The sequence below is a fragment of the Parasteatoda tepidariorum genome, chromosome 2 (assembly GCF_982258835.1).
Source record: "Parasteatoda tepidariorum strain Cologne lab strain chromosome 2, Ptep-v5.0, whole genome shotgun sequence".
NCBI classification, from domain to species: domain Eukaryota; kingdom Metazoa; phylum Arthropoda; class Arachnida; order Araneae; family Theridiidae; genus Parasteatoda; species Parasteatoda tepidariorum.
The window spans coordinates 17,308,592-17,327,266 of NC_141756.1; the positions used below are offsets into that span (position 1 = coordinate 17,308,592).

At 29.8% G+C, this 18,675-nt stretch overlaps 1 protein-coding gene across 1 annotated transcript; it reads left to right on the top strand.

Annotated features, from left to right (window-relative positions):
- Positions 1 to 971: 971 nt before the first annotated feature.
- Positions 972 to 17,486, top strand: Polr1D (RNA polymerases I and III subunit AC2 l(2)37Cg). Its single transcript, XM_071177196.2, has 5 exons — positions 972 to 1,223; positions 1,333 to 1,430; positions 9,774 to 9,850; positions 12,795 to 12,874; positions 17,329 to 17,486. The coding sequence occupies exons 1-5, from the start codon at positions 1,020 to 1,022 to the stop codon at positions 17,389 to 17,391; spliced, it is 522 nt and encodes a 173-aa protein (XP_071033297.1). The 5' UTR covers positions 972 to 1,019; the 3' UTR covers positions 17,392 to 17,486.
- Positions 17,487 to 18,675: the final 1,189 nt, after the last annotated feature.

Here is an 18,675-nt window from a genome sequence, read left to right on the forward strand (position 1 = left end):
AAACTTCAGCATTATCATATTAATATTATAATCATTAGAATATTTTCTAATTTGGCTAACTTAAAAAGATATTTTTGGCGAGATTTTATTCAAATGTAGCCAAATAAGGGATAAAATACAAAACATGGCAAACCTTAAGAATTATTCACAATGAGATATTAACTTTCCAAAATTTTTTTTGGCCTTACGACCTCTGAGAATCAATACATTTCTGAAAGCTCTTATGAATGGTACAATTATGTTTAGATTTGAACCCAAATTACAATAACAAAACTGCATAGAATATTAGGCTTGTTCACACATCGCCTCGTAGTCATAACATAAGCGGAGGGATACACCGGAAATTTTCTAAATTTCTTCCGGTTTAAAGACGCTTGTTATTGTTTACATTAGACCACCCATCCATACAACTGAAAAGAGGAGGAGAGGGAAGGGAGAAGGGCTAAAGGCATGAAACCGGTCTCTCCCCAGATGGCGTATTCGAGTGTTGCGATCGCGAATAAATGAATATATTAAAATAAAATAAGTGTTTTGTACTTGATTTATTAATCTAAAATGCTTTAAAAGATAGTGCGAAATTATTTCCCGTGTCAATGCTGGGGATCAAACACCCGCCCGCTAGGTCTGCATGCTGGATTTTAATTAACTTTAAATTTCTTTCATTGTCTGAAAAAAAATAAACCTTTACACTATTGTCTTTTTAAAAAAGATATACTACTGGTAGTATATATCTTAGAATATTTAGCTCGAACTTTATTTACTTTCTAATGAAGAATTGCGAGTCTTTGATTTGCACGTTAGAATAGGAAAATCATGCGAGTACTCAGGCTAATCCTACTACTAGCGCCACAACTGGGATGTAGTAATGACGAGTTGCCTTTCAGTGGTCTCAGTTCATTGTTAATAGCAATAGAAAGCTATAAGCTTATGCAAAGAGTTCATCATACTATTCTGCAATAGGAAAAAGCCTTGCTGAAGTAAACCCATGGATCCTAAAGCGGTAACATACTCTAGACTCCATGAGTAAACCATCCAAAGTGCAAATTTTACGCAACCTGTTTCATCAAGCTAAAAGCCGTAAAATTATTTTTCTTCTTCATCTTGAATTATTAGGAAATTTTTATGTCAGTTATTTGTTAATAAAGCACAATTTTTTATCCACGAATATCTTTATACAAGTAGAAACTCTTGTCATGGAGCAAAGCAACAGGCGTCTAGAAGTCGTAAGTAAAGGATACCGGATATTATCTGTGTATTCAACTATATTTTTCTGTTGTAATGTATTCAACATTTGTTTATTGCATTAGTAAAATGTTGATTTTTTTTATTCAGCTACCGTGTACTGAGGATGATGATACATGCCGAACGTTTATTTTAAAAGATGAAGATCATACATTGGGAAATGCTCTTCGCTATATTATAAGTAAAAAGTAAGTTTGTACCCATGCCAAAGTAATTGTTATGTTTTGGCTACAACCACCACTATAATTAAATATAATGGCATCTATGTTTATAAATAATATATACAAAGGTCTTCAAAATTTTCAATATTCTGGAGTATTCTGGATTTTTTTTTTTTTTTTGGTTTAAAAAGATAAAATTTAAATTGTTAGCAACTAGTTTTTAAGCTCTGTGAGAACCTGATGTTCAAAATTTTTTGATCTCTTTGATATGTTTTTAAATTTATTCTTACTAAAACACTGAGCCTGATGATTCAATGTGGATATCGAACTTTTGTAAATGTTTCTGAACCAGTACTTATGACTGTTTTTTTCTCTTTTGCTTGCAAAAATTTCGTAAAAAAAATATGTTGTATCTTTACTTGGGTGTGGCTATAAGTTAATATCATTTTAGGATTTTCTGTAGTGTTACTCTGGTGCTATTGTTCGTTTGTCACCAAAATCTGTGTCAGGTACCACAACAGGAATCTTCTCTCCTTATTACATGCATATTTTTAAAATTGTGTCTGTTTAAAAATATGCAAAATTGTGTTTTACTTATTTTATAAAACCATGTACCGTATATACCGGCGCATAACGCGCCCCGGCGTATAACGCACATCCGTAATTTCTAATGACTTTTTTCCATTTTAAGATATACTCTTCGTATAACGCACACGAAAATTTGGATTGTACATGTGCAATATCTCGTCTAGTATCAATAGAAAACCAGAAAGCCTTTTAGTCTGGGACAATTTTTTTACAGATAATACGAAAAAATTGTTGAAAGAATGTAGCACCGATATGGCAGTTATTCCGGGCGGATTGACACCATTAGATCAGCCATTGGCTGCTTTAACAAACCATTTAAAGCCAATTCAAAGAAACAGTGGAACAATTGGATGCTGGAGGGCGAGAAAACCATTACGAAAGGAGGACATATGCGTCGTGCAAGTTTGGAAACAGTTCGCGAATGGATATTAAAAGTATGGGATGTAATTAAGCCTGAGATGGTTAGAAAATCATTAAAAAAATGCAGCATTTCAAATAATCTGGACGGATCAGAAGATGACTATTTATGGATGAGGGTAACATAGATGATGAAGATGAAACAGATTGTGATGACGTGCCTGAAGAATTAACGGAAGACGAATATAATGAACTATTTATGTAATAACGAAAATCATTAAAGTATATAGGTAAAGGTATGTTATTTCTTTAAAATAAAAGTATTTTTCAAAATTAAAATTTTTTTAATCTATAATTTTTTATATTCGGCGTATGCCGCGCACCCCTAAATTCCAATGTTATTTTTTTGTATTAAAAGTGTGCACTACACGCCGGAATATACGGTATCTATAAATTCTGACTTGTATATTTTAAAATGTGTTTCAAAGTAACAAAAGCTGTTGCAAATTCTCAATATCAAATGTATAATATTTCGTTAGTACTTCTACAAAGTTGTTACTTTATTTTATAACTGTCGTTAAATAGCCAGCCTGATTTCAGACTTACGACTACTGATGTTCCACTCTGTAGCCTTGTAATTTTGGACCCAATCCAGAAGACAAGGAAACTCCTGGATCAAGTATTCGGAGAAATTTACCTTTGTTGAGGATTTTTTAATGGAACTAACCTGCATTTGCATTACATAGAGATGAAAATTTCCTATGGTTAGTCTGATGCCAAGGGAACTCTAACCCATTATCCATCTACCACTGAGAATATTTCACGTCAGAGTGGGCCGGATGCGTAATTCGTATCTATCAGCCATCACTTTTATTTGAATCTGGTTCACCTCAGTGGAAGGTGAAGGTTCTATCCCCTGAGCCATCACGGCTCTACAAAGTTATTAGTTCATATCATTTTAAAGGCTACAGATTGGGAAAATATTATGTTACAGTTATTGATGTAACGAATATTCGGTATTTGGTTCTGTTGCTGAATATTTGTTAGGCCAAATATTTGGCTTTTTTTTTTTGGAAAAGTATTTTTTGACATTTGGAAAAGTTTTTTTGAGGGACTTTGAATACATTTAATAAAGAATAGATTAAAATCGTATTTTTAGCAGCATATTATTAGAAATACTTTTTAGACATTTATGCTAAGTTCTAAAACTTGTTAATTTATGTTCTGAAAGACGTATGGAAAAGTTAAATTCAGAAAAATTGAAGTAGATTACTATATACTGAACCATAAGTTATATACTGCTGATTTTTTTTAAAAAAATTTAAGCGAGTCCATTTTGTCATTTTTCAAAACTTTCTTCTTCAAACAGGGAGAATTTTTTTTAGTTTGTTTTATTTTTGGTTTTTAATTGTAGTGCAGCATTACGGCGAAGCATTTCTTATAGACTTTTTTTATTTATTGTCACTTTTTTCAAGGCAGATAATAGATAACCTAAAAAAGTGTGGTTTTCAACTTAAAAGTTGCATTTCAGAACTGAATTTTTTTTTTCTCTTTTGCTATTTTTTATTAACTTTTTATCAGTGTTTTTATTATGACATCATTTTTAAAAAGTTTATGCTAGAACACAGGGTTTGTACACACTGAGGATATCAGGGAAAACTATATTCGAAAAAAGAATTAGGGAAAACGTAATTTTCCCCCAAAACCGGGATTTGTCCGATAATACCCTGTCAAATTGCGAGATTTCATTCTTGTGATTTCAACCATAATTTGCTCTTGTGCAATAGACGATTTTAAAAAAATCAGATTTAATTTTTCCGGATCAACCGTCATTAAGTGTATCCTCAAGATTCTATTATTCTCAAGCATTTCTGGAGTGATCTCAATTGAATGTCAGCCTGTAATAACTTGAAATTTCTGCCTTGAGAGTATTGACATGTTAGTTTTTTTTTTAATCCGCTTTTGTTTAGCAATTTTGTCAACCTTCATTTATAATGACAAATTATTGTTTTATAATTTTGGATGACACATTAATTATTATGAACAAAACGTTTTTTGTTGTCTACTAAGTTTATTTATTTGATATCGTATAAAGAAGCAATATTTTTTTAAATTAAATGATTTCTGATTCCTGAGAGGTGCAGTATCGTTAGCAAGTTTTGATGATGTGGAATCACTTCTACCTTCGTTAAAAATAGTCTGTTTTTATAACAGGGTGCATACAGACTCCTTATACTCCTTGGAAATAAAAAAGTCTCCAAGGAGTACTTGGGATTACTTAGATTTCCAAATTAGTCCTTAGAAACTCCTTAGATTATTGCTTTGCATAGATGAACTTACTAAAATCTGCTGAGGAATTTGCTGTCCAAGCTGGGAAACTAAATGATATGCAGTGGTGCTAGTGCTGCGCTGATCCGAGCCAATTGTGGAAACCTGCTCCTACATGCTCCAAATTGAAGTAGTTGGCTTAAATTGCTCCAAAAAGGATATTTTCCCCTGGGTATTGTGAAATCACAATTTTGTGGCAATCAAGCTACTGCCATGTGGGTTGCTCTGGATTCAGTGGGAAGGATTCTTGCACCTTCATGTGCAACTCTGCATTATTTTGCAAGATATTCTCAATTTCAGGCTTCATTTTCCACTCTCTGAAACTTCTCTCAAATTTTCGGGGATCGACTAAACATAGCCAAATTTTAATAGCAAGAGAAAATTTTATTTCTCTTGTTAATTTCATAGTCATAAGTGCTATCAACTTCGTCAATGGCAAGCTAATGGCCTTGTGCTATTCTATTTATAGATTAGTACCATGATCTTTGAATTAATTTGAGGGACCATTCACTAAGTACATATTTTCATGTTGATCCTCAGAGCAGTCAAGAATCACAAAGCTTCATAACCTCAAAATTTCCATCTCCCCTTTATTCACTTAATTTAATAAAGATAAAAATTAATTGAGTTTCTTAAACGTAATTTTTTATCTGGGGGACCATCCATTAATTGCATATTGTATTTAAACATTGATTTTACTTAATTGATTTTTTTTTAATAATATTTTTCTGTTTTTTACTTATTGCATTTTATTATTGTAATTTGTTCTTAATTTGCTCTTAATTTGTTCAAGGAAAAAACTTAATAATATTTAGAGGCAAGCATGAAGAGAGGGGCTTTCAATATTTTAAATGCAGCAAAAACTCTTATGTTTTTCAGATTTGTCATTCAAAAATACTTTAATTCATCTCTTAATGATTTAAAAATGATCTTTGATTTAAAGCAATTGACATAAAAAATTTAATTATCCCAGATTTGTGAAATATTATGAGTGTAGGGACAATATAATAATTTACTTCTGGCAAATTTTTTAGCTTCAATACTCATTGAATTTGCATTTAAAAATTATTAATTTTTTTTAATCATTTCATTAATGAAATACTGTACTAGGTAACCAATTTTAATGAAAATTTATTAGGGGTCATTCACTAATTTACATTTGTAATAAAAATTTATTAAACTTTTCTTAATTTGCTTAATTCTTTACATATTTTTATGAATTCAGTATGATCAATATAAATCTTGTTAATGTTTTGTTGAATATGCTATTACCAATAACATTTGTTAAAATTTTAAAGAAAAATGCACTCGATAACCTTAAATAATAGTTAAATTAATTAAGAAACTTGAATTATCTTTTACAGAATTAAATAAAGTAATTATTAATTTAGAAAATAGTATGAGCCACGCAATATTGAATTTATTTAAATTGCTTTTGCCAAAAACTCTTTTTTTTTTCTTAAAGAAATAGTTTGGCTATATTAAATTAATTTTTAGGTCTTTTCCAAACTGAGACACCATTGATTCACTTGCTGTATGATGAAATGGTGTCTCTAGTTAAGGCATTGTTAGGGCGTTTTTTAAAGAGTTCTGCTTTTCTTAGTTTGTCAGGAAAGGACTTAAAATCATTGGATGTAGAAAACGCAGATATTTGGCAAAATTCAAATTTAATTGGTGTTGGACTAGATACCACAAATGGGATGACATCCTTATCTTCTTCAGGAAAAAATTCTATGTATTTAGGTGCCAGGTCTATGGCATGTGCAAAAAAGTTATTAAAGGCATTGCCTCTTGAAAATAGGTTAGTGTTCCATATTAAAGTGTTGCATCCTGTAATGAGAATGGAAGGCACTTCTATTAAGGCATCTTTGTTACTAGATGAATGGACGGGGTTACATAGAAAACCAGAAGGTTATTCTTCTGACTGAAATGAATATGCACCAATTGATATGTTTTGGAAGAACTATTTTGTGAAGAAAGAAAATTTGAGAAATATCAAATATCCTCTTTTAGCAAAGCTTTTTAAATCTCTTTTGTGCATACCACATGGGAATACCGATGTTGAAAGAAGTTTTAGTGTGAACAAAAAGCTACTTGACCATAGAGCAAGTTTAAATTCACATAGTATTAATGGTTTGAGACAAGTCAATCAACAAAATAGGGAGTTTAAATAACTTTGACAAAGATATGATTAAAGTGGCTCGTGCAGCATTTAAAAATTATTCTGCCCGATTAGAGGTTGAGAAAAAAGAATGTAAAAACACTGAAACTGAGGAAAGCAGATTGAAAGCTGCTGAAATTGATTTGCAAAAAAAAAAAAAAATTGAAGGCTTCTCAGGATCTCTTAGCCACAGCTGAAAAAAATATTAAAGATGGGTTAAGTAATAAAGACATGTCGATTACAGAAAGCAAACAGATCCTCTTATCTGAGGAAAAATCGAGGATAGCAGAATATTTAACAGCATTGGAAGATACCAAATAGAAACTTAATTTTTTAATGCAGGGACCTTCATAAAAATGAAAAAAAAATAAGACACATTATTAATGAACAAAATTGAAAATTCTTGTTATTAAATTCTTGTTTTAATTCTTTTTATTACATATGCTCCAAATTTTCGTTTCACTGCTTCAAAATTGCTTTTTTGTTGCTCCAAAGCCATGTTTAGCCACTTGCACCACTGGATATGACTTAGCTGTCAAAGTCTAGCAGTTCAAGAAAACTTTTAAAATAATAAAAATTGAATGGCAAGAGTTAGAAGAAGAAAAATAACAGCAAATAATTTTACATGTTACAAGCAAACTTAATTAATAATTTGCTGTGATTTTTTTTTCTTGCTATAAAATGCCTTAGATTTTCTCATGTATTCAAATTTAAAAATATAAGATTGGTAGGTTTTTATGTCAATCCTTAACATCTGTACTTTAACAAGATTTATTAAAATATTTGAAATTGGAAAATGTATTTGTGTGTCAAAGTGATAACTTAATTTATTTTTCTTGACGAAGTTTGACAAAGTCAAAATTTATTTCAAAAGAGATAGAAATTAAATTCAAAATATACATTTTTGCAAGTTCCTTATAATAGCTGCTTTTTAATTTTTTAAAAAAACTAACTTTCACACAAAGTTTTTAAATTTTTGATAAGTCCTTCAAATTTTGGACTCCTTGGATACTCCTTGGATTTCTTCTTCTGATCTCTGTAAAATAAATAGTCTGCTTTTTCAATTATTTTTGTTTGGTAAAAAAAATTAAAGCAGAATATTGTTTATTCATAAGCATAGGAGTATTTATTGCTAAAAGCAGACCATAATTTATAAAGCGGATTACAGCGTTCTCATTTTACCAAGTGATTCCACTTGATTTTGAGTTTTTTTCCCCTGTGTGCAACAAATTTTGTACTTCATAAATTAGTTCTTTCTATTCATGCATTTTATGATAAAGATTTAAAAAGAAGAAAAAAAAAAACAGTTAATCACATTATATCCTGCTTTGTCCTGGGTTTTAAAATTAACGCTTCTTTTGTTTTTCGTTTCTGTCTGGTGAAAGTGTTGATTTTATTTAATTTGATTAATAAGTTATTGTATTTTATCATTTTCTTTCTTACTTATAATTACTAGGTATAAAATATATTTTTTTATCATTAATTTTGTTTTACATTAGTTAATTTGGTGATTTTAATAAATCTTTAGTTAATTATAATTTGGCTTAACTTCCATAATTTTTTTTAAATATTTATTTAAAATTAATTTCACATTTTACCATCTATTTATCCATCTTATTTAGGATTCATTTTTTTAAATAAAAACTCAACTTATTTGCATTTAAATTTTTTTTAAATCATTAAATTTTTGCATTCAGATAATTGAAATGATGTTTAAAAATATGGACTGCTGAGTAAAATTCTTACAATGTTTTGTCTATAATGAATAATACTAAAAATGTTAGTCTTTTGTTGTCCCTTTTTTGGTTTGGGAGATGCTGCTGATTTTTCTGGCAGTCTTTTCTAGCTGTGTTCTATTCCTTCAGTCGTTTTGTGGTTAAATTTTTGTTAAGTTTTCAAAATTCAAATGTAAGCAAGATCTCCCCCCCCCCTTTTCTAGGGAGGATAGTGTAAATATCGCTGCATCAAATTTCTCCACTTTTAACTTTATCAATTTAGTTTCATAGTTTTTTATTGAAATGTAAACTTTATTGTTCAGGTCTACTTAGTTTTCTCAGTTTTATTTATTTTAACCTTGTTGGCCTTTTAACCTTCCGTTGATTTTTTTATATCGATTGTTTTTTAATTAACTGCAGCCAAGTGAAGGTTACCCGATGTGTCTTTTTCCCGTCACATGCTGGATATTTTTTAACATCAGTTGACTATGTTGAAAAACCATATTTTTCTGAAATTTTGACTTTCACTTTTCCGTTGTCTGGAATTTCTTAATTATTTTTAAGCATTTTAGGACTTTATAACTTTTAATTGAATTAAATTTCCTTCCATATATATGTGTTTAGATTATTTGAGATGTTAAAATAAATTTTTAATTCAATTGACAATATTGCAGTTATTTTTAATAAATTTTTATAAAACTTTTATCCACAGATTTGCCCATAGCAAAATACTCTAGATAACTAAAAGATTTTTTAAGTAAATTTATTCATTTATTAATTTGAATGCATAACTTAATCATTTGCATAATTTAATTTTTTGTGGTTTACTACAAAAGTTTCAAAGTTGTTCAGTAGCAAGATTAATTTTAGGAAAATTTGTTGAATTGCTACAGTTATTATTATTTATAGATTGTTATAGTTATTTTATATATTTCTGATTTATTATAGTCTGTTCTATTGTGTAGTCTGTGTAAACAGTTTGTTCTTGAAGATACAAAGGAATAAATATATAGGGTTTTAACGAAATTTATTTATAAACATCAAGGGTTTATTCTTTTGCAACTTAAAAACTTATTATTAAAGCATTTTCTAATTTAAATTCTGACAATATTTTCTCTTTTAATGTATTTCTATTAATTAGGCTCTCCCTGTCTGTTATTTTTCAATTCTTTACTCAAAGATTAGAATAATACTCAAATATATATTTTATTACTGTTTTAGCCCAGAAGTTGAATATTGTGGATATTCTGTACCTCATCCTTCTGTCCATGACATTAATTTCAGAATTCAAACAAAACGTAAGTTATAATATAACGATTACTTATTTATGAAATAAAGATTAGTATAGTTACTGAATTATATATATATATGTGTGTGTGCATATACAGGTTGCTAAAACACAATTAGACAATCGCAGATCACCATACAATCCATGGTCGAAGTGCAAGTCGTAAAGTGCTAGGTCACAAAACATGCTGTTACAAAATTATGAGTTATAAAGACAAGACAGAGATAGAATAAAAGAAAGAAATAAAATGAATAATGAAATTAAACAATAAATCCCCTATCACGTGAGCAACTGGAAATTGCTAACATATACACAAGCTTAGCACCATCGAAGGAGTTACTGCTATACATTGGTGAAAGCGTCATGCATCTCTTTTGTGGTGTCGGCTGCTACGGATATCCGGGCAACGAGGTCTTCAGCAAAATCTTAGTGGACCATCGACGTAGACCTTTTTAAAAAATATCTCTTTATACGATTTCCTAACAGATCATAATAATATTTTATTTACAAAGCACATACGAACTTTTTCCAAATTCTTTTTTCTTTCCTTAAAAAAAAGATACTTGTTTATTAACTGTTCTGACATTCTATCTTACAGTCCTTTTGTCTGTGAAAGATAATTTACCCCTCGAGTCAAAATCAGAAAGGTTATTGGGTAGGAGAAGCATAAGAAGAGTGGTTAAAGGAAGTATGGGAACTTAAGGTGTAAAATTTTCAAGTGGAATTTTTTTTAACCTTTGAATCTTAGAAATAATCCAGTTATTTAAAGAATGCTTCACTAGACAACTGGTTAGGTAATGCTTTTTTTCTTCATTTCTTTGGCTTCCAAGATGTTTCAAAAGCAAAAATAAATTTTTTTTAAGCTCTGGTTTTTATTTCTACAGTGTTGACTAAAATGCACAGGCTTCTTGGTATCCGATTGGAATGTCGATCTTTCAGAATGAAATTACATGACTGATTATCTTCTGATGTGTATATCGACTGCAGCACACATTCAGTATGAGGGTGCAGAATAAATTGCTCTTTCTAATGTTCAAGATTGCTTTATTTTTTTACCTACTTGTTTGGACATAGTCACTGAGAGTGTGGATAGGGGAAAATCGAAGCGTTGTGTCTGGTAAACATTATTCGAATGTTTAAATTATATTAAATACTTCTGTCTTTATTGCCCTTCTTCTTGTAGTTCTCAATTTCTTGTATTTATTTCACTCCTCTAAAATTAATTTCATTGTACAAATAAAATCACTCCTTGAAAAAACTCCCAGCTGTATCTTTGCCTACATGATATATGAATTGTAGTTTAAAATGAATGTTTGATAAGAAATTTAGTCAGTTAAAAGTAAATGACATTTGCCATATGTTTTCATTAGAAATGTAAATATTTATGGTGGGAATCTTAAAATTGCAATTAATGATATAATTTAGTAAGTAGAAATGCATTCATTATTTATATGGGTGTACTTTCTTTTGCTCCTGTCCCGTTATTTTATTAAGGGAAGAGATAAACAGATATTTTTTTGTACGGTATTTAAATTTGATATATTATGGTGGAGCTTTCTTAGATATTTTACATATGTCGATTGAGTATTATGTGTGTTGGGAATTTTTGTCAGAATAAATTTTCAGTTGTCCTTTTCTCCAACTTGCACCCATGTAGTCATCTTGTAAGCGTCAGTTTTAAAAAAATATACTTAATATTTTTTCCTGATTTTATGTTTTCCCATTTTGTGCATTTTTTAATGCTAGTCCGACAGAAAAGGTAAAATCGGGGTTCCGCTGTGTGTGTTTTCGGTCCTTTTCTGAAATTTACTTTAAACTTTTAAATTTACTTTTTTGTTTAAACTAATAAAAATGAAATTTTGTTGAAATTCAAGAACACCGCATGCTAAATATCTTTTATTCTTATTAAGAAATTTCTTTGTATTTTAAGTGTTTTTATAGGTATTGTTTAGCAAAGCAAGTAACGCTTATCATTTTATAATGTGGAAGTTAAATAGGAGAGATTTATACATATGTTTAACTTCTATTTCTTTGGTGGTTGAGTGCAGTGACGAGGGTAAAAGCCTTTAAATATCATTTAGATAGTTGTTCGCGAAATTTTATTTAAATAGTATTTTTAATAAATAAATTTTATGGTATAAAATTTTTTTTCTCTTGTTATTATGTAGGGAATAACATTCAACTAGGGTATTTATCTTTACACTGCAGTTTTAACTATAAATCAAAAAGAAATTAGAAATTTCTGTTTTCTTTGTTATTAATTTACTCAAGGCTATTGTGATTCCCAGTTTAAAACCAGGCAAGGACACTAAGAACCCCATTAGCTACCGTCCCATGTGTTAATAAATTGCTCGAAAAGCATGGTTGACTCTCTCTTCTACCTAGGAAAAAAAAAGCATCTCATACCAAAGTGGTTTTCATTCAGGAAGATACACAATTGGTATCGTAGTTGCTATAAAGTCACAAATTCGCAACGCTTTTGTCTCTATCTATTTTGATATTAAGAAGACTTACAATCAGACATTGCGATAAGGAAGTCTTAAGATTTTCTACTACATGGGACTTCGTGGTAATTTACTTATTTTCCTCAAGAACTTTCTCTCAAAGCGGCATTTTTGTGAAAAACTAAATTTTCTTCATTCAGACTGAAGGTGTTCCTTAAGGCAGTGTTCTATGCATCATACTTTTCATCAGTCCTATTTTGTTGATTTTGCACATATGTATTTGGTACTACTATCTGATGTATGTTTTTCGTTTTATGTTTATCTAAATGTGTCGCGTACAGGCTCTGACATGCGTGTTATCAAGCGTCAGTAAGATTTTAGAATGGTGTGATCAAATCGGTCATACCCTTTCACCCACTAAAAGCTCATCCCGGTTGTGCAGTATACATTTTGATATATTCAAAATGTTAGCTAGATACTACAAATATTAATAAAATTCGTTTTTTTAAGGTGTTCCTGCAGCTGAAGTATTTAAAAAAGGTTTAGAAGATTTACAGACTTTGTGTGAGCATATGAATACCAGATTTCAGGTAAAATTAATATTAAATTTTCATTTCATTGTAATTATCTGGCAATATTATTATATTCTTGTACTCTGTCTATATTATTATATTCTTGTATATTTAAAATTAAGAGGTTGACAGTTTTCGTTTATAAGGTGCATCAGAAATTCTCAGACAAATAGTTTCTATAAAACTATAATAAAAATACACTGGTTATCATAAATTAAGGAAAATTCACAAAAATCGCGATAACTCAAGAAATTACACATGGAATTTTATGAAACTTACCCACAATATACAACACATAGTAAGGTATTAAACAACATAAAAAGAAATTATCAGACATTAATAGTAGTATAGAAATTAGCACATGTATAAAATAAACAAATTGGAAGTATCGGTTTGCAATAGAAAAAGTACCTTTAATATGGAATATGATTGCCTCTAGAAGCAATACAGCACAAACAGCGATGTGTGATGCTTTCAATTATGCGGTCTATCAGTTCAATAGGAAGTGAGAGCCATTGCTCTTGTAAAGCAGTTGCAAGCGTGGCAAGGGTCTGAGGGGGCGGATTGATGGCAGATACACGCCTCCCTAGAGCATCCCAAACGTGCTCGATAGGATTCAAGTCCGGGGATCGAGCTGGCCACTCCATGCGAGTAATTGTTTCCTGTTGAAGATAATCATCAACAATGCGAGCTCTGTGTGGTCTTGCATTATCGTCCTGTAACAGGAAGCAATCACCAATTGCCCCGGCATATGGGCGCACATAAGCATCAAGGATGTTGTCTCGATAAACCTGAGCATTCACGGTTCCCCTTGGAAAGACATGGAGGTATGTGCGCCCTCCTAAGGATATGCCTCCCCAAACACAGACACTGCCTCTTCCGTATGCATCTCTTTCACGGATGTTTGATGGATGATAACGGGTCCCAGGTTCTCTCCATATCAAATAACGTCTACTGTCACTTTCTAGACTAAACCTGGACTCATCCGTAAAGAGAACAGGCCTCCATTGATCTGACGTCCAGTGGACATGTTGTCGGGCCCACTGCAAACGGTCTCTCCTATGGCGTGATGTGAGCGGCACGCAAATGGCTGGTCGTCTCGCATACAGACCACCTTCGTGGAGCCTTCTGCGCACAGTTGACGTTGACACCAACCTTCCGGTGGCTGCAGCAAGAGAGGATCTAAGATGTGTCGGAGTAGCGGTTCTATTCCTGCGTGCACTTAATGTCAAATATCGGTCATCGGCACTGGTCGTAACAGTTGGCCGTCCTTGACTGAACCTCCTAGATGCCGAATCTGTGGTTTGAAATTGCCTCCAAAGTCTATGAACCACAGATGGACTCACATTTAGCCATCTGGCCACTTCTGATTGACTCTGCCCTGCCTCTAGTCTCCCGATGGCTCTCCATCGTAGTTCTTCAGGCAAATGATGCCTAGAGGTCATTATTACGAATTGGCTATCTCAGATTTTCAATGTCGCAATCACAGTAAAATTTGTGTGCTTTCTCTCAAACTTGGACTTTTATGCTCCAGGCAGATGACGTAAGCCGAGTGCAGCGCCACTAATTTGCATATTGCAATTTTACTCAGCTACTCTTAGTGGACAACATATGCAAATTTTGCACGGTTTGGCTTACTTTTGAAAGAGTTATCGCTATTTTTGTGATTTTTCCTTAATTTATGATAACCAGTGTAAATGAATTAACAAATAATAATGACATGAAGCACTTGCTAATAAATACATTTAATTGGTTTCAAAGTGGCTGTCTTTTGACTCAATGCAAAGGTACAAACTCTTATTTATGCTTGCCAACTCTCCTGCTTTTGGCAAGATTAGTCCTGCTGTTATGCTAGATCTTTTACCAACTAGATTTTTGCAACGTTTACCCCGCTTTTTATATTTGTAAAGATTTTTACTGAATTTTAAATCATTTACTTATCGTTTCGTTTTATGCTTAACTGATAATTTTAAAAACATTCACTAAAAATCCTTCCTTGTATTAACTTATTATCCTTATTATTTTACTATTTAACTTTACACTTGCAACTCTATCACAAGAAGGCAAAATTTTGTTCTTCAGGTTCGCTTTTATTTCCTTTAAATTATCAATCTTGTATACTATTCGTATTAATGGCATTTATGGAGTACACATCGCAATCTGCATTAAAATAATTTACGAGTCAAGATTATGATTCACATGATATATGCCTCTTTACTTCGCATATTTTCATATTGACTTGATTGACAAATTATGCATCGCAATTTAATCTCAACTTGCAAGTCATGCTATCTCATAGACCCCACATCAACTTCATTTCATAAACATATAGCACATTGCTTATTTACTTGATTTTGAAATCGCACATCTTGATTCATATTTACTCGATTTAGAAATTGGCTCACATTCATGTAATTTTAGAACCAAACATAACGATTCATATTCTCACGGTTTAAAATTCGTATTTACACAATTTGAAAATTGCATATTACGATTTTCATTTATTGCATATTTCGATTTTCATATCAACCATAAATTTGCACTTGCACAATAGAGGATTAAAAAGAATAGTGAGATTTTTTTTTTCTGGGCCGACCAATCGTTATTGAGTGTATCCTCAAGATTCTATTATTCTTAAGAGTTTTGAATTAATTATTAGGAACAAAACCTTTTTTTATCATTGCTATGTTTACTTATTTGATATTTATTAAAGAAATAATATTTTTTAATTGAATGAATTTTGATTCCTAAGAGGTAGGTTATCATTTGCAAGTTTTGCCTGATCTATTTTTTTATGAAACAAATAGCAGCTTTCTCTTTTTACAAGTGATACATTTCTGATTCTGCTACGTTTTGATTTTTTTTTTCAGTATGCAATAAATTTTATGCTCTGTAAATTAATTCTTTTTAATGTGATTTGAGACAGGAATTGTTTTTAAATTTAGCTGATCTCATTATATCCTGCCTAGTCCTGCATTTTAATATTTATGTTAGTGCTTCTTTTAACAATAATTTCCATTTGGTAATTTTTAAGTGTTGTTTTTCTCTAATATGATTAATAAGTTTTCTTTGTACTTTATTATTTTCTTTTTTTCTGTATTAGATATGAAATATGTTGTTTTTTTTCTTTCAATAATATGAGTTAATTTGGTGATTTTTTATAAACCTTTTCTTTATTATAAATTGGCTTAACTCTTCCATTAAATTAATGACATCAATGAACTTATGTTTGTTTCTTTCTTTTTGTGTTGGTTTAGTATTTATGATTAAAATAAGTTTTTAAATTTTTTTAAAAATTAATTTAGCAGTTTTAATATCGAAATTTGTATTTTTTATCTATTTATCCATCTTATTTACGATTCCTTTTTTTTTTAATAGAAAATCTTTACCTGTTGCATTTTTTTTCTTTTCTGTTTTTAAAAGTGTTTGTCAGTTGATTAAATATGATTTAATTTCAATAAGATACTGAATATTTGTATTAATTTTGTATATTTTTTTTATAATTTTTTTTAAGAGGAATTAGATATTGAAAATTTGTTTTTTTATTTTGATTAATAAGTTATACTTTTATTTTTTGCTTGCAGCGTTGTTTCATATTTTAGGATAACTTATTTATTTTATAGCTAAGGATTAAAAATATGTTTTTTAAATTTTTTTTTTATTGTCTATTGATAAAAAGCATTATTTTAATGCACTATTTGACTTATTGAATTGCACTATTTTCAAGCACTATTTCACTTATTTTAATTAAAGTGGATTGATTTCAATTAGATATGGATTGTTTACTTGTTTCTTCTTAAGATAAGTATGATAATGGGTGTTAAACACAGTGTTTTTTTTTTTTTAAATTAGTATCATTCAATTACGTTTTGCAATCTTTTTGGTGATTATTTTTCCATAATTAATTTTTAAATATCGGCTAATATATTTGGTTTTAATTATTTATTGTGCTTTTGTTTTCAAAAATGTTCTTCTAAACTTCAATTATAAAAAGATTATTCATGTATTTTTATTTATTAACTTTTTTAAACAATTCCGTACTTAAGAATAGATTTTTTTTTCTTTTTTTGTTCAATATTATCTTATAAATTTCCTTAGTCTTTTTTATCCTTTCAGTTTCATTTATTGTTCTAACAATTTGTTATGAGTTGACATCATTTAAATCACCAAATATTTTTTAGTGAAAGAAATTATTAATGCTTTCTTAGAGTTGATATTTTATTTATAATTTTAATTCACTTTTGTATTAATGTAAATTTTGATGAATTTTTTTTTTTTAAATACTGGAATTTTGCATCAATTTACCTAAAAAGGCCTAGCAAAATTAGGTCAAGAAATTTCTTCTATTTAAGTATAAACTCTGTATGTGGTATTAAGTGCATATATCTTTGATTTAAACGTTAAGAAAAAAATCTATTTTTGTGAAAAATTAAAGCCTGAATAATAAAATAACCCATATTTAAATATTTCAGGAAGCTTTGGATGTTTTTAGTTCCGACAAACATGAAAAAGAACTTGAAGGGATGGATACATAATCATCACAGTAAATCTCATATGTTTTTGTTTGTATATATATTATATCAATTTCAAATATTTGTATGTTTGTTAAAATAAAACAGATAAACTGAAATTGCTCTAGAACTATCCTGCATTACACCAAAAGTTATCCTGTTAAAACTTCAGTCATACAAACACCGATTTTTAAAACTTCAAAACTCGTTTGAAATGACATTCACATTCTTTTTTATTTGTTAGAATGCAGAGCTTTTACATATTTCATAAAATTTATTTTAGAAGATTTGCCCTGATGTTATTCTAACAACCAGTTTCCATTACATTTTGTAGTAATGATAAGATTATACCTAAAAAAAAATTTATTTAATATTTATTTATGACTTATAGCCATTGCAACTACTTAAGTCAATCCTTTTTTTTTTCAACTTTAAAATTTCAGATTAAGTTTGTATTTGGTATGTAAATCGATTTATTAAATATACAATGCAATAATTTTATAATTAGTTAGTGCAGACGATATTTTAGGTTCCGAAATCATACACGAAAGTGTGCTGTTTCTAAATAAGCATACTTTTTTTTTGATGAATTCGGATAACCGACCTCCAAAATATTGGGAGTAGTCGCAATCTGAGATATATGACCCCAATAGTTTGGTCAAGAGAGCGGTCCAAAGTTTGGACCCCTTAATATTTTATTTTTTTGCGTACTTCGTCATATCTCGAGAACTTTTTAAATAACAAAATGCAAATAAGAGCAAATTCGTTGAATAGTTCCTGAAAAATCTTGCTTTTAAAATTAGATTTCTCATAAACTATCCAACGGATTTCGTTTTCTACATGATTATTATGTGACAATACGACCGGTGAAATTATTGGAATTAAGAACTTTTTTAGAACTCCTTTGCTTAAAATTTCCTTCCCAAAATATTATTTAATTATCTATATTAAATTAACTTTTAAAATGATATTTAACTAGTTTTGAATTTTCGGCCTCTGTTTTGGATTGTAAACATTCTTTTTCCTTACTTTTCTATGCTATTATTTCCGGCTGATGTGCGGCCCGCAGTAGCTTTTTAACAAAATTAATTTTTCTTCCAAAAATTTTAAAAGAAAAACAGCATTTTAAGTCACACTTTTTTTTAATCACTTTTTGGAAGTGTTTAATTTTCATAGATACTATAGTAAATCTATGTTGTTTCTCGATTGCTTTTTTCCCAGTCATTGTATCAAATTCCGCTTGGTTTAAAGAAACCTAATATTTTAAATATGATATTACGATACGCAAATTTCAGTAATCATTTTTTC